At 34.4% G+C, this 26,503-nt stretch overlaps 1 protein-coding gene across 2 annotated transcripts in view; it reads left to right on the plus strand.

Moving 5' to 3' along the window:
* Positions 1 to 26,503, plus strand: part of LOC149804115 (inter-alpha-trypsin inhibitor heavy chain H3-like) — a 102,704-nt gene that overhangs the window by 10,124 nt on the left and 66,077 nt on the right. For both annotated transcript variants that reach the window (XM_089954081.1, XM_089954080.1), the window contains exons 3-7: positions 14,067 to 14,177; positions 15,849 to 16,096; positions 20,253 to 20,416; positions 20,859 to 21,147; positions 22,077 to 22,786. In XM_089954081.1, coding sequence (XP_089810207.1) covers positions 14,067 to 14,177; positions 15,849 to 16,096; positions 20,253 to 20,416; positions 20,859 to 21,147; positions 22,077 to 22,786 — 1,522 coding nt within the window. The remainder of the gene's footprint in view (positions 1 to 14,066; positions 14,178 to 15,848; positions 16,097 to 20,252; positions 20,417 to 20,858; positions 21,148 to 22,076; positions 22,787 to 26,503) is intronic.

Consider the following 26,503-nt stretch of genomic DNA (forward strand, 5'->3'; position numbering starts at 1 on the left):
ACAACTGATTCTGCTCAGATCTTACAGCACGAATAAATACTTTCTAGATAAATAAGATAATATATAGTCCTCTACCTGACCTCCGGTCACAATTAGCTTTTTCTAAAACATGCATTTACCTAATGAAAATTTCATTAAGGAAGGTTCCATATGTTTACGAAGTAAAATCTTTGTTATAATTAGAAGGCCTCTTGCTACAATTATAATATAAAATGTCGTGAACAACAGGTAGACCTGCTATTTCATGGGGAATTTCCAGTATTCTGGACTCAGATTCAGATAACATGTTGTTTACAAAACCAAAATCAATGATTCTGGTCAGGTAGAAAATGAACTTGCTTTTGGACAAGGTCCAAAATGTACTTATCCATATCATATACTGAATAAAAGAATATAGCAATTTGAGTAACAAACAATGCAAATTAAATATAGATAACACATATCATTACAATTGTAAAGTGCTTAATAATTCGTTCACTCCAAATCTGCAGATTATAATATGTATGATTTTGAAGTCAAGGAATTATTCATGTGGTCGATATTCCATGGTCAATGCCCAATTTTCATCAACATAACTTATGTTTTCTATCCAGTGATCAGATTGGTTGAAATTTAACTTTAAATTGACCAATCAAATGTCCTGATTAAGTCTATATTTGCCGTTTTTGTCCTCTCTCAGAAATGTTGTTAATTGGCAAAAACTATTCCTTTTAAAACTAGAAATTAGCTTCTTGCACAAAATTCAGTCCTTGTATTATGATTACATTGGACTGACCCATAATGATGTCCAGATTTAAATTGAAATTTTATTTCATAAACTTAGCTTTTACAAAAATTAAATTAATCATATAATTATCTATAATTGTACATGGCATTATAATCAAAGTTTTAAGGCATATTATTAGTTTCAGATGACGTATGTACAAATTTAGTGTAAACAATTTTGTAGGAATGCTAAATATAATGTTCTCAATCAGAACATATATTTATTTATTTATTTGTTATTATTATTATTATTATTATTATTATTATTATTATTGGTAATGTCATGAGTAGGATAAGTATAGAAGAACGTAATTAAGCGCAGGTCGTTGTGTACACGCTGCGGTGTCTAAGACCTTGTTGTAATATGTAAGATAGATACAAAAAAGACAACGGTAGCACATTAGGATGGTGTATAAGAGGTGATTGATGTACATGATGATGCATTCTTCGTTACAATGATTACACATTTCATATGCACAGCATATGTTGCAATAAAATAGTGGGAATTCGTTTCCGCTACTAAGTTATCATCTCTTCCTCTTCCCCCTCTCTCTCTCTCTCTCTCTCTCTCTCGATCGATCGATCGATCGATCGATCGATTGATATTGTTTTATGCATATTTGCTATTAAGGTGCGAGAAATTTGAGCGAATATTCATCAACTGTAGCAAAAAGAATAGGCATTCATCATGAATGCTTTTCCAAGAAAATGCCAACTTTTGCATATCTTTTACTATCGTCATCTATTGTCTCAGAGACATTGTGGTTGTGATGAATAGAGCCAATTAGGCAATGCGGTAATAATACATAGCAATACAAAGTATAAACAGTGTAAGATGTAGTATACATAATGTTGCATTGTTAGTCCGTACAAATAGATATTTCACGTACTTATATTTTTTACCATACCTTAAGAATTTGTTTTTGTTACTTAAGTTTTCATATATCCCTCTCTCTCTCCCTCTCTCTCTCTGCATCTCATATATATATATATATATATATATATATATATATATATATATATATATATATATATATATATATATATATATATATATATATATATATATAGTATATTTTGTATTGCAAAGTTGGTTTATCCTTATCTAGAGGATGATCGACCATGGCGTTATTGCCAGGATTGAGCAACTAATAAATGCGGTAATAATACATAGCAATACAAAGTATAAACAGTGTAAGATGTAGTATACATAATGTTGCATTGTTAGTCCGTACAAATAGATATTTCACGTACTTATATTTTTTACCATACCTTAAGAATTTGTTTTTGTTACTTAAGTTTTCATATATCCCTCTCTCTCTCCCTCTCTCTCTCTGCATCTCATATATATATATATATATATATATATATATATATATATATATATATATATATATATATATATATATATATATATATATATATATATATATATATATATATATATATATAGTATATTTTGTATTGCAAAGTTGGTTTATCCTTATCTAGAGGATGATCGACCATGGCGTTATTGCCAGGATTGAGCAACTAATAAATGCGGTAATAATACATAGCAATACAAAGTATAAACAGTGTAAGATGTAGTATACATAATGTTGCATTGTTAGTCCGTACAAATAGATATTTCACGTACTTATATTTTTTACCATACCTTAAGAATTTGTTTTTGTTACTTAAGTTTTCATATATCCCTCTCTCTCTCCCTCTCTCTCTCTGCATCTCATATATATATATATATATATATATATATATATATATATATATATATATATATATATATATATATATATATATATATATATATATATATATATATAGTATATTTTGTATTGCAAAGTTGGTTTATCCTTATCTAGAGGATGATCGACCATGGCGTTATTGCCAGGATTGAGCAACTAATAAATGCGGTAATAATACATAGCAATACAAAGTATAAACAGTGTAAGATGTAGTATACATAATGTTGCATTGTTAGTCCGTACAAATAGATATTTCACGTACTTATATTTTTTACCATACCTTAAGAATTTGTTTTTGTTACTTAAGTTTTCATATATCCCTCTCTCTCTCCCTCTCTCTCTCTGCATCTCATATATATATATATATATATATATATATATATATATATATATATATATATATATATATATATATATATATATATATATATATATATATATATATATAGTATATTTTGTATTGCAAAGTTGGTTTATCCTTATCTAGAGGATGATCGACCATGGCGTTATTGCCAGGATTGAGCAACTAATAAAATAAAATATAAAGTTAATGGATGTAATAAATAGAGATCTGAGCAGTGATTTAGAATAGAACAAGATGGTCTCCGTTGTGTAGGAAATAACAGTTTAATCAATTATATCAGGAAATGAAATTAACATCACATTCAAGGATACACTTCTCTTAAAAATAATTGCCAAGTTTATTAAAATAATGCAATTAGCCGTTCTGTTTATACCGATAAGACAAGTTTCATCATAAAATCGAGTGAACGATCGAACCTAATTGCCCAGTGTGCCTGCATAACGTAGTCCTCACCCTCCTTGATTTGTCTGCAGCATTTGACACAATAGACCATGATATATTACTTCACCGTCTCCAGCATGTATTTGGTATTCATGATATAGCCTTACTGTGGTTCAAGTCCTACTTGGTCAACAGGACACAAATTGTGTCTGCAAATGGAATACTACAGCCCAGTTGATCTATGTTGTGGTGTTCCACAGGGTTCTGTTCTTGGACCTGTTCTCTTCATTCTATACACTCAGCCGCTCTCAAGTGTCATAGATCATCATCCAGTGTCTCACCAATTGTACGCTTATGACACCCAAATATACAAATCTAGCCACCCAGCTGAAGTTCATGCTACCATCCAAGATGTAGAGAGGTGCGTTTCTGATGTGAAATCATGGATGACATGTAACAAGCTGCGGATGAATGATGATAAAACTGAGGCCATTCTGATCACAACACAAAGACTTTCTCATTCACTACCTTTACCTCAAACAATAAATATCAGCAACACCAACATTAAATTCACACAGTCAGTACGAAACCTAGGTGTTACTCTGGGCAGTACTCTCACATTGCACCAACATGTCATGAACATTTGCAAGGCTGCATATCTTGAGCTGAGGCACATCAGCTCCATTCGCAAATATCTTTCAGTTTATGCCACTAAAACACTTGTGTGTTCATTAGTACTTTCAAGACTGGACTATTGTAACTCAATTATGTCTGGTTCATCTCAATATCTACTCCAGAAACTTCAAAAAGTTCAAAACACAGCTGCTCGGATCATACTTAGAGTACCACGATCAGAGCACACCTCCCCGCTGCTCTGTACCCTACACTGGCTATCCATTCCATCCAGAATCAAACACAAAATTTGTTCTCTGTGCTACGTTTCACTGTCGGACTCTAGTCCAACATACCTATCCGACCTCACCCATGTGTATACACCAGCAAGATACTTACGCTCCTCTTCTGACAATCGTATACTCATTTTTCCCACTATGAAAACAAAGTCATATGGACAGCGTTCTTTTGCATACCAGGGCCCAGCAATGTGGAATGAATTGCCCACTGAACTTAGACACAAAGACACAGTGATCCCATTCAAGAGTGCTCTCAAAACTCACTTATTTCGACAGCAAGAACAAACTTAAAGACCTAATAATGTTTCCTACCTTAAATATTCTCAGCATGTTTTTTGTTTTCTAATTTCATGGTGTTTGTTTTTGTAATCATATAATTATATATGTTTTTTATCTTATAGGTTTTGTCTAATGTTGTAAAACGCTTAGAGCTTCTAAAGATTAGGCGCTATACAAAGTCCTCATTATTATTATTATTGCCGGTTGGTGACAGGTTAGAATCGACGTATTCCTTTTCCTCTTCTCTCTATGCCCACCATGAATTAATTTAGACCTCTTAGTAAGCTATTACGCCCTGCTGTGGACTATAAATCACTAACTGGACTAAATTTCGGCCGGCAGGCACTCGAATTCCCGGTTAAAAGAACTAATTAATTAATGGAATTCACTTCTTGTCTTAACTACATTATTTGCTAACTAACAATCCGTCGATCTGAACGTACTATAACCTATCAATTACACAATTCTTAGCGTACATAATTCATATAATTTAAAACAGGTAAATTCACAAAATTTTCTCTAATTTGTGTCGTAAGCAAAGCATGAAACTCCTAGAATACATGATTCCTATAAAATTGATGATGGAATTGAAAACGAATAAATTCAGACGAATAATTAGAGACTCATATCAATGAACCAGTTGTATGAGATTATGCAGATAATTCGTGCCTTTCGAGACTCACTCGGTTCTATCGTAACAGAATCTCTCTGTACCTTTAAGGTTATGTGTCCCTCAAACTTCCAGACACCTGTCCCTTGGACAGTTTTAACGAGAAAAGATACTTGTTATTTTTTCCTCCGAGCTAAGAACTTCTTGTCTTTCCGCAGAAATTCAGACTGGCTAATTTTTCGAGGGAGAATACTTCAAATATTGAATTTCTTCTGGGAAACAAGCCGCCCTTCTTTAGCTTAGCTAATTAGGATTACATTTATCTAACAGTCGAAAATTAACACATCAGAGTTAAAATAGTCTCTCTATACATCTCTTATTAATAAAGATATCTGGAAAATTTCATTTTAATACACTTCAACTGATACATGATTATCTCTTCGTCGTCTCATCTCTGTCATTTTCCCGGTCCTTAAACCCCCAAATTTACCTTCCCTTGTCGATCTATATGACCTTCATAACGGTTTTTAACTAAAAATCAATCACGCCCCAGGATGTAAATCCAATGCAGTCTAGCGATTTAATACGGTACCTAAACCCATTTGTCAATTTAGTTTTTTAAATGTCACACTGACCGCGGCAAGATCCACTCAGTTATGTGTTGCCATATCATCTGACAAAATGTTCACTGTTACATAACGTATTGTGGTTTGTTTGTTTTATGCATATTTGCTATTAGGGCGGGAGGAATTTGAGCGTAAAAAGATAATCAAATGGATAGAAAAAATGCCCGTTGTCATATGTTTAACCTAACTGGACGAACGTACTTTTATCTCAAATGGAACGTTTTACTCGTATCTCATAATTGATGAATTTTATTATCTTGATTTCTGCTTCCGTTCTTTCTATTAATTTTTTTACCATTAAATGCATATTTCCAGTGATAATAAAGTTACCATTATATGCATATATCCCGTTGTTATTAAGTTTACCATTATATGCTTATTTCCAGGTTATCTCTTTCTTGTGAGTAGTGATCATAGGCCCGTACATTTAATTTTGAGACCCTTTAGCCCACTAGAAGTTGGATACACTCTTTGACACGTATGATTAATTTTTGAACGATTGACTCAGTTTACCACTTTCATTTAATAATTAGTTTGTCATAAAGCATTAATAGTCTGATTCGACTAGATCCGTGGTATTTGAATGGCCCTTTTATGCCTACTAAAAAAGTTTTTAGGAAATTATTTTCTAATGTAATACAAGTTCTGGCGTATATTTTATCATTGTCAGATATTATCTCAGACACTTTGTAGTTGTGATGAATATAGCCAATTAAGCAATGCGGTGAAACGAAATAGTAACTATCTATCCTTTCATACGGAACCCTCTTGCCATGTTCCCATTTCATGACTATCATCACTTTGTATGTATGAAAACATGTCAGTATAAGTACATTCTCTTTTGGCTTCCCATTGTTATTCATATTACATTCGAGAGTCGAAATTTATCCGATAGATCTAATCAGTAACGTTATTTTTCGTAGTGAGATCTGAATAATATTAATAACGAAATATTTTGAAAAAATTGGAAACGGTTACAAAGCAACTAAAAGACGCGTTACTCTCGTGAAGAAGTGCGATCGAATGATTCTGCTGTAATAAACGTTGATATATCTGCTACATGATACTATTCTTCCATGTCTTTTAGCAAGATTATCATCTGTAACATGTCTGACAAAGTGTCTTGGTATCTTGGTGTCTTGCAGCGCACTGAAATTTTGGGCATTTTCAGAGGAAAGTAATCAGTAGAAAATCTTTTAAATATGTATACTGGCCTCCTACTTAAGATGGCGTACCTGTACAATTCATCCAGTAGCAAACATTTTCGCACAATATTTTTTCCTGACTTTTTGAAAAGTCGCAATTTCATGTTGAATCAAACACATCTATATATTACCCCTCCAGATGACGTATGTGTACTATAAACCCTCTGGGTTCCCTGTTTACGAAGAGTTGCTCATTAGCATGATCCTACAGCAATAGAGTAAACATATAAATTTGCCTGTTACAGTCACGCCATCTAGCGGCTGACAGGAGTTGTAGGTGAGCCCACTAAATAGTTTTTCGCAGTAATTAATACAAAATCATTTGCTCCAACTCAGATTAATTCATTTAGTTTAGGGATTAAATGAGAGAGAGAAAGAGCGAACTTACGATTGAAGTTAAAATTATGGATGAATGGTCGCACGATTCGCCGTCAGATTAACCGTAATTCCTAACTTCGCATTTTAATTGTCGCTCAATTTTTTTTTAAAGACATGTCACCTAAACTCTGTATTGATAGAGTATGAATGGTATTTTAAAAATTATACAATGGGCGCTATGGAATCGCTACTCCATTTTCACGAATGAAGCTTGATATAGAAAATCTTACATTTAATCTTCTTTTATTTTACATTTAAGTGGTTAACTTTCTCATAACAATTAATTTACATATTCTAGGATGGTAAAGTATTGATATTAAAACTGAATATGTTACTTAAAATTGGTACCTCCTTTATGTGCCAAGCAATGTTTCGAATTTTGGCAGAATTATCGTGATACAACCTTTAAACTAGAAGAAATATCATGTGAAGGGTTGAAATATACATCAACCTTAACCACTAGGGCTAACTTTTCTAGAACATTTATTTACACGTGTACGTGAATAAAACATTTATTTTATTCTATTTGATAAATTATATAAATCGTTGTTTTCCTAATCATATCCGTTCCCATTCTATGGTTTTAAATGAGTGGCTTATTTTCAAAAACGTAAGTTCGATGTTAGAACTCTAAACCGTTCTTTGGATATAGTACAAATTATGCAATTGGGTAGTTAATGCTAAATTTCCACTCGGCACTTAAATGGATGGGCTCAGTTATATGAATGAAATTCCGCCCGTAACATTCAGTGAAGAGGTGCAGCTCTCTAAATCTTCAAGGCTGTCAGTAAGACCGTAAGCTCGGCTTTAGAAGCATGGCGTGATCGCTTTGATCGTACAAAAATAGCCCAGACGCGGACTGCAGAGAGAACACGGGATATCTTCATTTTCATCCAAAGGCGTTCCTGCTGTGGCCAATTGAAGTGTTTCAGCCAGTTTCAATTACTCGAATGATTTCCATCTTAGATGTTTAGAAAATCATTGCGGAGATGAAAGCATCGTGTCTGCAGTTATGGTAACTAACACTGGCACTTACAAACCAGTCTTACATCCAACTACTACTTCATTAAAACGACCATGTTCAGATTTTATATATAATTTCATAAACCTAAACGAGATAATTCAGGGGGAAAGTATCTTATGTTAGAGACAGCATTAGGTGAGAAATTAAAATTGACAGCATGACTTTTTAATGTAAATATCTATGCAATATTTCTGATGTAGAAATTAACGGACAGAAGTGGGAGGGGCGGATTCACGGTATTAATGATATGGAAGAACGGGAACCAGTCTAGAAATGGGCGAACATGAAATAGAGTATGAATGGGTTAGTCTGGCCAGAACTGGTTCATAATGAAAGCGTAATTTTAGTGAAAAGATTCTTTGAAAGTTTATTCTAGTTGTAACTGAAGAAAAAAAATGCAAACAATGTTTGAGCGAATTTTAGTTCTTTTACTGACTTAGGTTTGGAAAACTCGTTGCTGATAAAGTACGTGACTCTTAGGTACAGACTTGAAAACACGTGTTTCAAATACATGTATATCCCAAAAATGCCACGGCTCATTTTGCTTTCTGAATACTCACCAAGGATATGTAACTACTGATAAATTAAGATTTAATTAAGAGCATTCAGAAATTTAAAGCTATTAAACTTTAAATATCATGGTGTTTGCATGGGTTTCTTATGGAGACTGAATTCGTACCATGAGTCCTATTGAAAACAACGGCCCTGTCCGACCATTTGTCCTTTGAAGTTACAAACAAGAAATTTAATTATACTTTAAACACTATATATATATATATTATATATATATATATATATATATATATATATATATATATATATATATATATATATATATATATATATATATATATATATATATATATATATATACATATATATATGTATGTATGTATGTATGTATGTATGTATGTATGTGTGTGTGTGTGTGTGTTAATTAGAGTTCTCGTGTAACTAAGTTTGAACTGAAATTATTTTTATATGTTGAATACGTAGGGTTTGCAAATATCCAAGTCTAGGTGAAGTAAAATTGTTTAGCGTTTGCTGGTACAAATGTAAGTACCTTTATATTCCCCTTGCAAAAGTAACATATTATATTACACCAAAAGTGACTAAATTGAGATGTTATTAATACCGTATCAAATAGCTAATGGTGACTACTTTTAGACGTTATCCATGCTGTATCAAAACCTGAAAGTGACTACTTTAAGATGTTTAATGCTGTATCAAGACTTAAAAGTGACTACTTTAAGACGTTATAACACTGTATCTAAACATAAAGGTGACTACTTTAAGACGTTATAACACTGTATCTAAACATAAAGGTGACTACTTTAAGACGTTATAACACTGTATCAAAACTTAGAGGTGACTACTTTAAGACGTTATAACACTTTATCAAAACTTAGAGGTAACTGATTTACGAAGTTATAACACTGTATCAAAACTTAAAGTGACTGCTTTAAGACGTTATAATACTGTATCAAAACTTAAATGTGACTGCTTTAAGACGTTATAACACTGTATCAGAACTTAAAGGTGACTGCTTTAAGATGTTTTAACACTGTATCAAAACTTAAAGGTGACTACTTTAAGACGTTATAATACTGTATCAAAACTTAAAGGTGACTACTTTAAGACGTTACAATACTGTATTAGAACTTAAAGGTGACTACTTTAAGACGTTATATTACTGTATCAAAACCTAAAGGTGTCTACTTTAAGACGTTATAAGACTGTATCAAAACGTAGAGGTAACTGCTTTAAGACCTTATAATACTGTATCAAAACTTAAAGGTGACTGCTTTAGGACATTATGATTCTGTATCAAAACTTAAAGGTGATTACTTTAAGACGTTGTATTACTGTATCAAAACTTAAAGGTGACTACTTTAAGACGTTATAACACCGTATCAAAACTTAAAGTTGACTCCTTTAAGACGTTATAATACTGTATCAAAACTTAAAGGTGACTACTTTAAGACGTTATAACACCGTATCAAAACTTAAAGTTGACTCCTTTAAGACGTTATAACACTGTATCAAAACTTAAAGTTGACAACTTTAAGACGTTATAACACTGTATCAAAACGTAGAGGTAACTGCTTTAAGACGTTATAATACTGTATCAAAACTTAAAGGTGACTACTTTAAGACGTTATAACACTGTATCAAAACTTAAAGGTGACTACTTTAAGACGTTATAACACTGTATCAAAACTTAAAGGTGACTACTTTAAGATGTTTAATACTGTATCAAGACTTAAAAGTGACTACTTTAAGACGTTATAACACTGTATCAAAACTTAAAGATGACTACTTTAAGACGTTATAATACTGTATGAAAACTTAAAGGTAACTGCTTTAAGACGTTATAACACTGTATCAAAACTTAAAGGTGATTGCTTTAAGACACTAAAATATTGTATCAAAACGTAAAGGTGATTGTTTTAAGACGCTATAATATTGTATCAAAACTTAAAGGTGACTGCTTTAAGACTCAATAATACTGTACCAACACTTAAAGCAACTGTGTATTGACGGAATGCAAGGATTCTACACAGTCATGTCCATTGTGTCAGCTACAAGCTGAAGTTCTTATCGTTTTGCGAATAATCGCAATCTCCGGCGCAAATTGACAATTGCTTCTTTTAGTTTTGGAACTTATATTTTTATTCATGTTAATTAATAAAATAAAGCCACACTTGTGATTCAAGCAAGAAAGATGGTTTAAATAACGAAATCAATAACTCAAACAAGTGTTCATTCTCAGCATGCAACGTAAGGACTTGGCAGTCAGTGAGTTGTTCATGAACAATGACTATCTGTGTTGAGGTAAAACATACTTGGGGATTAACAGTGCAAAGATGTTCATGACCAATTGGTTCAAAATATCCTACAGTTAAATAAATGACATCCCGGACTTGGGAAAAGCCAAATGACTAAAAACTGACTATGGAACTGTTTTGCAATGGAGCATAAATAAACGTGGGAAAGAGCATTAAAAATTGTCTAATTTCAAAACTGACTTACACGTATAAGATATGACACACCGTCAATAACTCTGTTATGAACAAAGATAAGAACCACCGACCCACAGGAAGCCAATGTCAAGCTTTCTCACATACCCACGTTAAAATAATGTTACTCGGTTTTAAAAACAATTGGAGCCAGATGTATAGATTGAACAGATAAAAGGTACAACTGTCTGTACAATAGCTTCCAGGTAAAGGTGAAAATAGTTTACATACAGTACAAACAGAAATTCATAATGACGGTTACAGAAATTTAGGATAAGTGATTTATCAAATTTAATGGTGGACATTGATAAAATAAATTAATAGCAGGAGAAGTAAATGTTATTTTTTATAAAAATAAAACTAACACCATTTGAAATATGTACAAAAAGATCATGTAACGAATCTCAAAAGGAAATCAGGCTATAACCCTCTTCCAGCAGTGCAAAGAAAACATTTTAACATGATGAACGAAAAAAGTAATTTCTATAAAGAAATAACATAGGCACAAGGAATGACTAATCTACACATGAAAAGAGTACACATTTGTCCAAAGAATGACTAACTTACACGTGTAAAGAAAGACTGTTAGGCCATGATCAATTTTTTATTTGGTCGGGCAAGGTTACGATCGCTCCGCATCGCCGGCACGTGCATGACTGCGCAGAATAATTGAACTATTTTCATAATATAATGAAGATGAAAGCAGATGTTTCTAAAAGAACGTGATTGCTATTTACACGTGAAAATTGGCTTGCTTATATACAGAAGAAGAATTTCAAACGTATCCTTGTTTTTTCACCAACTTTCGTACGCTTCTCAAGACTGTAGTATTACATCCTAGAGGCTTAATTACGTAACAAGAAAAAAGCCAAACCACAACAAGCATTATATAATCCAAAATATTAAAAAATTCCCTAAAAAATAAAGTCAAGCAAAGTGAAAGAATCTAAAATAACCTCCAGGATGGTATGAATTCCTTGAATTTCCTAAATGTACTATCAATTTCACAGTAATCCGGAAACGCTCCAAAAGTATTCCGAATGAAGTGTCGAATGTGCTTATTTGCTTATACCACATATGAATCACTCTTCTAATGTTCATAACTTTTTATTCATAACTGTTTACTTGTTGAAGGTAAATCCAATGAGAGTTGAATGTTGGAAATATCTTTGAAGGTTTCATGGTAATCCAACGAAATTATTAAATATCCAAGTCGTTGAACACTTTCACAATAATTCAGTAAAGTACTTTCTGTTTGGAATGTTTCAACACTGCAACTTCAACAAACACATTATTGATCTAGACCATATAGTATCTCTCACAAAACTGAAATATTAATGTAGAATAAGAGCGCTGTGCTTTACACGGTCACCTAATGCGCAGCCAGTAAACAAATTCTGAATTACTAGAGAATATTCAGAAACATTTAAGTTATTTTATTACAGTACAAATGAACTCCCTAGATCAGAGGCCGAAATATAATGCTGACGTGAAATTGGCAATTCGTCTTTGATTTGTGAGTCAAAATAGTACAATATATTGTACATGTACGCGTCGTGACCTTTAAGGTGCATTTTATAGTGTGTGTGTGTGTGTGTGTGTGTTATTTGGAGAAAAAATTACGCTGCTTTAACAATCTTTCAGTCATATCGTTACGATGTCGTCAGTGTTACAGCTTATATTGATGTCTAGCACTAGGGCATCATGTCGAAATTATTTAGCATCATGTCCCATCCAGTCACATTATTTTGACACTTGACATACCAGTTCTAACACTAACGTCTAACTGTTAAGCGCCTAGCGAGGCAGCTGTTTGTACCACTTTGATGTCTTTGGTGTTACTCGGCCAGGGTTCGAACCCGCGACCTCCGGCATCGGAGGCAGACGCTCTAATCACTAGGCGACCGCAGCGGTCATTTTATAGTGTAAGAATATAAATCAAAAGAATATTGGCATTAACCTATATGACTTAGAATAAACATCTATTATAAAAATAATATATGTGATATAGATATCCATAACATTAGTGAAACCATATTTGTTACAGTTTTAATGGCACATTATAGCGGGAAAGATTGCCGCTTGGTCAAAACAACTCGACGGTTATTGCTTCTTGACCGGAATTAAATTTCTGCCATGTAGTTATCTTGACATTGTGTGCCTTAAAACTTTATTAAAATATTGTAACTGGTATGAAATTTTGTTGAAATTCTGAATAGATGATGAACGAACATCTTTCGTATGATAAAATCCCGTTTAAAGTAATAATCTGCATGACGAATTAACTACATGGACAAATTTCATTTTGTCCTGTTACATGACATAACCTATATAACTCCCCCACCCACCCACCCACCCCCAGCCTCACTTCAGACCGGATCGGCAGTATCTTTAAGAAAGGCTCTTAGCTGTCCTTTCCCCGACACGATATGGTCAAAAATGCATTAAAAGCCGTTAAAACCATCAAAACCTTTCCCCGACACGATATGGTCAGTAATGCATTAAAAGCCGTTAAAACCATCATAACCTTTCCCCAACCCGTTCCATAATAAAAACATAACATTGCCAGATTTGGGGCATTAGTTTCAATTATTTAGGCTCTAGATTATTCACCGTACAGACACAATCTTCAAAAACTGTATGAAGCAGGATCGTAGTCAATTTATAGTGTGTGTGTGTGTGTGTGTGTGTGTGTGTGGTCTATTCAAATCAAGCCGGGTTATATTGCTAAGAGTGTTTTAAGACCTTGTCTCTGTTGCAGAGAGATAGATGGGACTGAATACGTCGGAGTTGTGAAGGAAAAAGAGGAAGCGAAAAGACAATATGACAGAGCTAAGAAGAAGGGGCAATCAGCGGGGCATATAGGCACGAGGTACGACATAATTATTATTATTATTATCATTATTATTATTATTATTGTTGTTGTTGTTGTTGTTGCTTATATTAAGAATTTATTATTAATATTAATATTAATATTATTATTATTAATTTACTATTATTATTAATAATAATTGTATTATTATTATGAATATTACATGAATAGTTATTATTATTATTATTATTATTATATTTATTATTATTATTATTATTATTATTATTATTATTATATTTATTATTATTATTATTATTATTATTATTAAAGAGTAGTAGCTCTAGTATCTGTAGTTGTATCATTATTGCTACTACTGCTCTCGTCAGCTCTGTGATTGCCGTTGTTGTTGTCGTCGTCGCTGTTGCTGCTTATGCACAATAATACCACAGTACTGTAACCAATATTTGATTATTCTTGCTTAGATTATATGCACTAGAAAATATTTCAAGCTGTTCGAATTTTAATTATGCATTTTATGCAAACTTTCGATTTCTTGAAGGGAAGGTCCATGTTGCATTTTATTTATTGCATATGATAGAAAACGTCTTTAATATAAGTTCCACACGAGAACGGAAAATTCTCTGCATCGCGTGAAAGTACAGTATTAGTACCCTCACTGTCGGCCCGTCCTTAGACGACTATCCATGACATCATGGCGTAGGTTTGTAGGCTCGTTGGACTGGCTTTTTTTTTTCTTTTTTTTTTTTCTTTTTCTTTTTTTTCTTTTTCCTTTCTCTTTCTTTTGATAATCTGCATGATAACTCGTGATTAAGGCAATTCCATGCTGAACGTATCAAACTGTTTACTTACTGTTCAGACATTTCTGATGCTGAATCTAAAATTGGAACATTCGACTGAGATAAAGCATGATTTATACGTGTTCTGTTGATTTTTACATCAATCACAGCTTCGCCTTTTTACTTTCTTCGTGGTGAAGAATTCCAAAGCTTAAAATTCTTGTTGGCAAAAAGAAATTGAATTAAAAGCAAAAACAACCCAAAGTTTAACTAGGTTAAATTGCTGATTCTGTGAAAATATTTTACTTCAGTAACATTCATAGCTTCCGTGTACGTAGCGCAAACCAAGCTTGTCGTGCAACGTATTTGTGTGCGACGCAATCCAACGGAAAACCCAGTCTAATTTTAATTAGGACTGGCTTTGACAGGCTATGTTAATATTCTGTTTCCAACTTACACTCATTGACACGTAATATAGAACAATCATAATTAACAATGATCTAAACTGCTTCGAATGGAATAAGTTTTCTTTTTTTACGATTTACGAACTCCAGTTTGTTTTTCATTATTTATTAAAGTAATAACAATGATGTAAAAAGATTGGAAATTGTCAAGAACGTTTCCTTTAAAAATGAATTGATACGGATACATATTTAGATTTACATATTGCCGACTTTTTAATAAATGATAATTTAGTTTTAATGCTGAATCACAATTGTATCTCTCTCTCTCTCTCTCTCTCTCTCTCTCACACACACACACACTTTTTAAGAAAACATGCACCCGTCCTCGTATTAACCAATAGACTCACACTTTTTAAAGTTAACTTACCTGTCTTTTAGATTGATATTTACTTATTTATTTATTTATATTTATTTATTTATTTATTTTTATTTATTTATTTATTTTTATTTATTTATTTATATACTTTTAGACCACGGGATACAAACCGGTTTAGAGTCAATATCCACGTGGCAGCCCAAAGTGAGGTTAGCTTTATTCTTACCTACGACGAACTACTACGCAGACGGAAGGGAGTGTACGAGCACACGATCTACATCAACCCCAGACAGATTGTAGATCAGCTGGTGGTGGAGGTATTTATTTTTGAGTCCCGGGACATCACCATACTCAAAGTACCTCCACTCAGAAACGATATCTTGAATGAAATTGACGCATCGGGTATGTTAAAAACTGCGTTGAATTTTTTTTTTTTTTTCCATTGCGAAAACTTATTTAATTTGTAATCTGATAGCAAGATGCCAGTGACAAAGTGACAAAGTTTGTTTTTGGTGATTACAGCCAGCTTCTAAACAACATCAGATTTTAATACAACCGAAACTTAAATCGCTAATCAGATGACATTTATTGTAGAAATCAATTATCACGCTTAATGCCTATGTTAGGTTTTACAAACTGATGCAAATTACCATCATGACTCATCTTCACATTCGTCTGTATGGCTATATTATGTTCATCCAACTATCTGTGTAAGTCATTCATTTTTTAATATCATTATTTACTCATAATAACTCACTTTTATCTGCTACACACAGTTGGATTCTTTTTCTTTATAGCAATTAAGCACACACATCACAATTTTGTATATCTTGATATCAGCATAAACTTATTTGTGCTTTGTATATTCTATTCCTCGTTACAAATCTTCTAGAAACACAAAACAGCGTGTGATATTCCAAAGAGTAAAGCATCGCATCGTGCTTTCTTTTTGTGATAACGTTCTCACGTGCATTCGTACTTGAATCGGGGGGGGGGGGGGGGGGCCGAGTGGCCGAGTGGTCTAAAGCGCTCTTCGTTACGGATCACTGCCATCTCACCTCTGTCTGCGGCGGTTCGAGTCTAAGATTCAGCCAATGTGGGCATGTGAGAAAGCTTGCCAGTAGCTTCTCGTGGGTCGGTGGTTCTTTCCGGGGTTTCCCGGGTTCTTCCTCCATCATTAATACTGGCCGCCATGTATAGCCTATCGTGCTGAAAAATGGCGTTAAACCCCACAACAACAACAACAACTTGAATCGGGTATAATGAAATTCGATAGAAAAGGTCATTTTGTTATGATTTATTTTCCATGAAGCAAGTGCTGGGCGTGCTTCGTCCACGAAAATGTCAAAACGTGCACGCTTTTTTTGTTATCAGCGACGTCAGTTTACCTTCTGTCAAGATCGCACCCTTTGAAGAAATAAACGGTAGTTGAGCTCGAGAAACTTCGTCACAAGAACATTTCTCGGGGCCCCGAGTGGCCGAGTGGTCTAAAGCGCTCTCCGTTGCGGATCACTGCCATCTCACCTCTGTCTGCGTGAGTTCGAGTCTCAGGCTCGGCTAACATTGGTACGTGAGAAAGCCTGCCAGTAGCTTCTCGTGGGTCGGTGGTTCTTCCCGGGGTTTTCCAGGGTTCTTCCTCCACCAGTTATACTGGCCGCCATGTATAGCCTATCTTGTACTGAAAAATGGCGTTAAACCCTACAACAACAACAACAAGAACATTTCTCTCATATAACGACTGTAAAACATATCACATGTGTAAACCTGTTTGGACATAATCTAGCTATTTCTTTATAGTTCTCTACCTCATCTTTCTCCCTTAAGCTCATGATTTGGTTATCTACGGATGTGAGTGTTAATTTCAGTTACGTACTGACAATGACACCTGCAATACTAATGTACAGAAACTATTATTTTTTAAAAACAATCTATGTATAAGAGAATAACTCGGGGTTTTTTCTACATATTTTCAAATTATGTCGTACTAATCATGGTTGAAAGGAGCCGTGCTTTGTAATTGCTACGTCAAGGTACTGTTTTATTGCAAAAGATGAATTATGCAAAATATATAGAGCAGTATACACGCTAAGAGCTATCAGGCAGAAAAATGTCTGGAGAAATATACCAATGTTAGCAAACAGGTATAAAATTACCAGTTTCATCAACAGTGGTACCAACAACAACCACGTGGACAACGTCTAGACGATAACAAACACAATGAATAAACACAGCAAGTTAGCCAGAGTTACTCACCTAAAAAGAAATAACTGCACCGTAATCCCCATACTACTGATTTTTAGCAATAAATAACACCATCGTTATACATCTTTCATTTTAACGTGCTTGTGACGAATTCGTCACCAGAAGGGCGCCGGCTCGAGGCCTGCCAAGACCATGCTGTAGATGTCGATGGGCACACTTTACTCGAGTTGCCTTGACACGATAAAACATTTTATGTCTGATGTTCCTTAAACACAAATCAGTCAATCTAAATATTAATCAATCAATTAATCAATCAATCATGACATGCTTGAAGAAATGATTTCACTCTTTCTTCACAATCTTGCATCAGCATCCGGAAACAAATGAACCGATGGAGCACCCATTAATTAAGAACTTGGTCATGACACTTGCAATAATATTTCCTCTGGTCGCTATAAGGAAATCCAATATGTTTCCGCCTTTCATTGTGATTAAAGCCATAATGGCTTTATTGACATCAAAACTGGTATGTAGTGAATTGGGAATACATAGTTAGAGCGATTAATTACCTCACGTTAATTTTAACTTAGATGGACTATGAGACACCTTTATCGGGAAGCATTAGCTGTTGCAGCTATTCGGAATTGATTTTAGTGTGTATTTAAGTTCCATACAGCTCTTTTTTCAAGGGGTCATTAAACTCGTTACAGATATTTCGGTTTTTTGATGGTGTCTTCAAAGTCATTACTGCATGTTGGCTTTTTGATGATGTCTTTAAACTCGTTACAGCTATTTGGCTTTCCGCAGGTGACTTCAAACTCGTAATATTGCTTCAGCGTTGGTTTTTATATTTTTGGGGCATGATACCTTGCAAAGGTTTGGCCAATAATTAGCTGTCCATGTACAGAATGTAAACATGGACCTAATTTTCATTTAACTCCTCGGTTGAACGAAGGTCAGGTTTTGAAATCATCAACTTAGTGATCTGCAGCCACGTCTTTGAAACCGGGTGCCATTCCCACTTAGTCCCATTCCCCAAATCCAAGAAGCCTGTCAAGAGCACAAACTCAAAAAGGATCATCGTGCACCAGAATTATAATGTCATCAGCATAAATTATAGTGTATCAGTCCTTCCGTTCCGTACGTTGGTGTGTAAGGTTTCTAAAGGTTCGATACCGTCCAAGTTAAATTACTGAAAGCTGAGTCAGTGATAGTACACAAGGAGTGTAAACTATGCGGTCACCTTTGGAATTTTTATCACTCCATGGGTCTGGGTTGTGGCGGTAGGGTGCAACCCAACCTATCTTTAAAACTATTGGGGTGTCGAACTCGTTGCCACGTATCCAGGGTATGAAACATGAATTTATGGGCATAGACAAGCTATGCCAAGGACAAAATATAACCCGTGAGTTGTCTCCCCACCCTCTGATTTAGACCCCTGGCACATATCTTTGACTGTTGAGAAACTGTTAATATCTCTACCCAGAAATCACTAGAATAAGAGATGAATTTGCACGAAATGCATAGGTGACAAACACATGGCTTTAACTTTTTCTCCTACTCTTGGTGATTAGCCTGGGTAGTAGGTTTAAAGGAATTTAGATTCCCATTCTCTCTCTCTGTCTCTCTGTCTCTGTCTCTCTCTCTGTCTCTGTCTCTCTCTCTCTCTCTCTCTCTCTCTCTATATATATATATATATATATATATATATATATATATATATATATATATATATATATATATATATATGCCGGTCCCTGCCATCTGGAAATACCCCCTGGGGAATATATTTTTGAATGCGTGTGAATCCATCCAATTTTATCCTGCTCTCTCTCTCTCTCTCTCTCTCTCTCTCTCTCTCTCCACAGGGTGAGAGAGAGAAGGAGAAGACGGAAATTCTAATTTCATTTTCTCCCCCCCCCCCCCCGCTCTCTTTCTCTCGATCGATCGAGAGAGAGAGAGAGAAAGGGCTAATACAGATAGATTCACCTGTGTGAGAAATACTTACCTCAGGAGGTATATCTTGATGCCAGGGACCAGCATAATTATATGCATTCTTACTATACGTGTTTAGACGAATGCATAGGCTGTTATGACATGCAACTGAAAATGGCACTTAATTAATGTAGGACTCTCAGACTTTGAGATTTTGACGTTGAAGTGTTTAGATACGTTTGTTTCCCCCCGGAAATAGTATTCTAATTTCCTTTTTTCATTACCTTTACTCCAGTAGACTGCATTTTAATGTTTCATGTTTTCCGACACTATGCAATATATTAAAAGGCGCTAAAAGTTGCATCTTTAAGCAGTACCATTCTGATTCTAAACATTCCAGCCATTGTAATTTTTTTTAAAGCACGGAACGAATATGCTGTGATACGAAGACCCTCTTCCCGCACAGCCAATATTAGGTACAGCCCTTCGCCAGAGCAGCAGATGAGGGCGTCAGAAGAAGGAGTTAACGGACTTTTCGTCGTTGAGTATGACGTCACGCGGTCGTTGGATGCCGGAGATGTCTACGTACGTCTCGACTAGAAAGATTTCACTCGGGCGTTTTTACTTGTTCAGATTCAGACCAATCATTCTTACCAGACAGGCGTTTCATTTGTTTTTGTTTTTACAGTCTTTAGGCTTTAATTGATATCAGTCTTGGGTAACGTCCCTTATATCTTCGAAATATCCGTGGCTCATTACCGTAAACAAGCACAAAATTGAACAACACCTCAGATGGATTTTACCGCATTCTCTTGGTATAATTCTTTATTAAAAAAAAAAGACTTAACAGACAATAAATAAAGTAGTTTCGGTAGCTTGCTTGTGCGAAATTACTTAAACAAAAGCAAACTAACTATAGAATATACACTATAAAAATGCTTCCTTAAGCTACCATATAATATCCACTATAAAAATGCTTCCTTAAACTACCTACATAATATACACTATAAAATACTTCCTTTTTCAGCTTGTAAATGGGTACTTTGTACATTTTTTTGCACCAACTGGGATTGACCCACTGCGGAAACGCATTTTATTTATCCTTGACACAAGCGGCTCGATGAGCTGGGGCGGGAAAATGGAGCAGTTAAAAGACGCCATGCGAAACATTCTGGATGATCTTAACGAAGAAGACCTCTTTAACATTGTTGTCTTTGACAGCTCGGTCAGCTCTTGGTCCAACTATATGAAAAAGGCCACGAAACGAAATAAAGAGCTTGCAAAAGACATGGTGGATAATTTGGAGGCTCTAGGAGGTAAATATGTTTACGTCACAAAAAATAATATATGGATGTTTGGGGTGATGGACGGATGGATATGAGTGGGTATGTATAGATAAATGGTTAGGTGTCTAAATACGTTGGTGTTATGACTATATCGTCTTAAACTAAGTAATAGAAAAAGCACACCCAGCAAGTTTAGTAAAATTCAACAAATGATTTATTTCCCTACAAAAAATAAATAAAAGTAATTTGCAGTATTATGAATTTAATCCCAAATAATCTTTAAAGTTCTGTCACAAGTTGAACACTCTAGAGTGTTCCGAATGAATTCCAGTATTTCATGTGCTGATGTCCCAATAGTCTGGGATGAACCGATGTGTCAACAGTCGCAATGAGAAAATCCAGACTGCCCTTGAATGAATTCACAATAATTCCAAAATAGTAATTTAGTTCACAATGTTACTGAGCATTTATGATTCCAGTGAATGATTTTTAAGTAAATGATTACTCTCAAATTACATCTGAATACAGCTAACAATGATTCTAGAGACTGAACGTAAATCAAATGAAATAATCCTGTTTATAAGAACTTTACATACAACTCAAAGACACATTAAAATGACTAGGATGTGGGTCAAGAGTTCTTTTCCAGTTCGATAAGGCCATGTCAACATGTTAACAAATAATACATTAAAGTAAAACCCACAACTATAAACAAAAGTTAGCTTTCGAAAAATCTGTTTACAAATGACCATTAGGTTAAACTACAAAATACAAACTACACTCATGGATTAAAGTTAAGCACACAACACGGGTATACATAACATTTAGCTTGTACAATGGTTGTTCAGTGTTTGTTTGCCTTATTTGAAAAGAGTGTGGGTTGTCACGATGCTGGTTTGTATGATGGTCTGAAAGAGTCCCTTTTTGTGTAGGACCTCATGAATAAATGTTCATTTCAGGAACGGATATCAATGCGGCCTTGATGAAGGGATTAGACATTCTTCAGAATACAAACGAAATTGATGCAGTTTTAACGGCACCATTGATTGTATTTTTGACTGATGGGGAACCAACATACGGAGAAACTAACACGAGACAGATTCTCAAAAACGTTGAACAGAAAAACAGACAACGGATTCAAATTTTCAGCCTTGCTTTCGGCGATGACGCTGACTACGAGTTCATCAAGTACATCTCAACAAGGAGCACCTCTTTTGCTAGAAAAATATATGCTGATTCCGATGCGGCTTTACAGCTGACGGGATTCTATGAAGAAATTTCGACGGTGCTGTTGTCTAACGTTTCCTTTAGTTATCTTAGAAATACAGTGAACGAATCAACGTTAACTCAATCAAGGTTTCCAAGTTTCTTTGAGGGTTCGGAACTTGTTGTATCCGGACGCGTTCATGACAATAGCATACATGACATTACGTTAAATATTGTGGGCAGCAGTCAGGGCGGGATTATAGAGTTATCATCATCCAACAGTGTTGTCGATAATGATTTTAATGAAATCAAGGAAAATGATATTTCCATTGATTTTGAAAGAATTATAGAGAGGATGTGGGCATACCTGACCATCAAGCAGCGGCTGGATGAACGCTTGAAAACAGAGAATAAAATCGTGAAAAACTTTCTGAAGGATGACGCTATCAGATTAGCAATCAAGGTAAGGAACAGTAAATATTGAATTACAAATATATGTAGCAATCAACAAACCCATAACCGGATTCTATATGCGTAATGTTGCTAAACCGGATGCAGAATGCTTCACGGTACAACACAGCTTTTATAATCTGAATTCAGTTGATGTCATTAGAATGGCTTTACAGGGTATTTATTTCAACATTATGCATTACACATATAAATTATTATTTAATGGCCATTTTGTATCATATTCAGTATCAACATTATAGACAGAAACAAAAATCAGCATCCTAAATTAAATATCTTCTATTCTTATTTATACATGTTCCTGTCTTTAAAATACTCCCCACACATTGCATGACGCGAGACGTATTTGCTAGGAATGGCTATTCGTTTTACTTCACTAAACCATGTGTTTTGAGTTTTCCGATTGAATTAGGGCGCGGTACTCAAAACTTGTAATATAACTGTGAGCCAGCCGCAGATATTTATTAGCGTGTCGTGTCTTTAACGATGAGTGCCAGACGACTTTTCCTGGATGTAGGGGTCAAAAACGATTTTCTTAATAATACATACATGTAAACTGACCTCTCATGCGTCCTCGGTTACTTTTGCTTGTGTCATGGTCTAGAAGAAGCCCATATTTGTGTTATATATATATATATATATATATATATATATATATATATATATATATATATATATATATATATATATATATATATATATATATATATATATATATATACTGAAATTATTTCAAAAAAGGACCAGCGTCTGATAATGTGCGATGAAAATTTAAATATTAAAAATGTACGACGAAACTTTATATTGATCAATGTCGGTATGAATGACAATTACGATTTGAAATTTATTAAAATCACTCCTTTCTTTATCCGAACTAGGAAAACCTCCAAGACAGAGGCATGTATGTTATAAATGCATGTAAATTAATTTATGGGGAAACCATTTAAATTTTAATAAAGAAATTTACCAGTATAAAAATTATTTACAAAATCTAAAGCGAACAATTTATGACTTATTTGTCATCTTGTTCCAGTAGCAGAAATATCCACTTTATTACGGTTAAACACGTTATCTCAAACTTAAAAGGAAAAGAAGAACCACCTAAAATCGAATATAGCTTTGAGACTACCGGTATTTGACTGCATATGAGAGAGAGAGAGAGAGAGAGAGAGAGAGAGAGATTGTTCAAAAGTACGCTACTTTATCTAGAAATCCAGCTATTGACTCTAATTACACTCTAATTATTGTTGTCCCATTTACACAATTTGTGTTGATCCATGTACTTAAAACAGCAAGATCGGTATGTACTATGCATGCAGCTTTCTCAAGATAGACCCTTTATTATGTTTAACAAATGTTTTCCGGAACCTTAATCGTGCTTCCCAGTGTCATACTGACCCTTTAGCATGCTTTCAAAATGTCTGTCTGGCAGTTTATCAAGCACATCAAATGTCTTCTGGCCCTTTAGCATGCTTCAAAAGTTTTCCTGGCCCTTTTTAATGCTTCACAAAATATTTTCCTGAACCTAAATCATGTTTCACAAATTTCTTCCTGACCAAATGTCTTCATTGCCCTTTGTCGTGCTTCGTGGTCTTTTATCATGCCTCATAAATGTCTTCCTGGCTCTTTATGACACTGCACAAATGTCTTCCTGGCCCTTAATCATGCTTCACAAGTCGTCCTGGCCCTTTATCATGCTTCACAAAGGTTTTCCTGGCCCTTAATCATGCTTCACAAGTCGTCCTGGCCCTTAATCATGCTTCACAAATGTTTTCCTGGCCCTTAATCATGCTTCACAAATGTCGTCCTGGCCCTTAATCATGCTTCACAAGTCGTCCTGGCCCTTTATCATGCGTCACAAATGTTTTCCTGGCCCTTAATCATGTTCCACAAATGTCTTTCTGACCAGATGTCTTCCTCGCACTTATCGTGCTTCCTGGCCATATATCATGCTTCCTGGCCCTTTATCATACTTCCTGGCCCTTTATCATGCTTCCTATCATATTATCATGCTTCATAAATGTCTTCCTGCCCTTACTCATGCTCCATAAATGTCGTCCTGGCTCTTTGTGATATTTCACAAGTGTCTTCCTGTCCCTTTATATCATGCTCCACAAATGCACTTTGACAAATGTCTTCCTGAATCTTAATCATGCTTCACAGATGTTTTTTATAGCAGTTTAATAAGCTTCACAAATGTCTTCCTGGCAGTTTATTAAGCTAAGTAAATGTCTTTCTGGCACCATAGTAAAAGGTCACTGATACGAAAACCCGAAATTAGATAAGAGCTCAATGAAGTTCAGATTTATTTAAAATGTAAGCATGCATTTATTTTTGAGCTTCTATGTTTTACAATGGGGCATTTTCTAGATCGTAATGTACTGCATAAGAAGGAATAGTACAAGGAATCTAAACGTGTAGGGGTTGGAAGGTGAAGTTTTAATTTGACATTAATCTCCCTAGGGCCTAATTTATATTATGTCTTTGGTAACTATGTTTGACTGGACGCATTATGACGCGATTAGTAGCTGTAAACTTGTCCGATTGAATCTTGTGAATGGTAACTACTTGATTCCAGATTTATGCTGTGGACATGACGTGTCGAGAACAGCTGTTAAACACGCTGATAGAGACTGGTATACAAGACTGCATGAAACTATCGTCAGCAACTGGATATGATGCCAGGCACATCACTGTGAATGTTTGGTTGCCATGTTTATGGGCCAATAAACCTTAGAAATACCTAGAAATAGAAAGAATGATAAAGAAACGAATACAAGGAGGCATATAAAGACACTTCGATAGATAGATAGATAGATAGATAGAATGATAGATGTATGCATGCATGCATGAATAAATACATACACACATACGTACATATATATATATATATATATATATATATATATATATATATATATATATATATATATATATATATATATATATATATATATATATATATATATATAGACAGACAGACAGACATACGTACGTACGTACATACATACATACAAATATGCATGTATACATACATACATACATACATACATACATATATGCATACATACATACATACATACATATATACATACATACAAATATGCATACATACATACAGACAGACAGACAGACATACAAACAGACATGAAATTTCTCATCAGCTTCGGTTGAAGATTCATTATGGGCAATTCGTCACACAATTTATATACTAAGCAATTGTCGCATTATAGGTCATTACAGAGAAGATAATTTTGTCGAAAATATTAATTCGCCATTCTCATTTATTTAGGGAAAGACATTAGTACAAAATATACCGGATGTCAGCATTATATTCACTATCTTTCATTAATGTATGCGGCTATCATTGTCAGTATTAGACAAACCGATGCAGGTTACTAATGAATAATAATTATTTATACAAAATTTACTATCGCAATTTTTTCCCAAATATTGCATGAAAATTGTCCTTAAATAATTTTAGAAACCGTGTCCAACAAATCACTTGCATAGTGTTTAAAGCTTGAAATTCCTCGTATATTCCAAGATATTGAAAAACTGCAAAAGCTTATGCCATTCACAATACTATGTGCTTAACTTTGATTGACCGTCGGTCATTTATAACGCAACTTTGCTGATAGCTACTTTTCACGTTTGGAAAACAGCTTTAATCTGCCTAGGCAGGACTGTTCCACTGATCACAAATCCAGTA

This window comes from Sinohyriopsis cumingii, chromosome 3 (assembly GCF_028554795.1).
Source record: "Sinohyriopsis cumingii isolate HCF-2022 chromosome 3, ASM2855479v2, whole genome shotgun sequence".
Lineage (NCBI taxonomy): Eukaryota > Metazoa > Mollusca > Bivalvia > Unionida > Unionidae > Sinohyriopsis > Sinohyriopsis cumingii.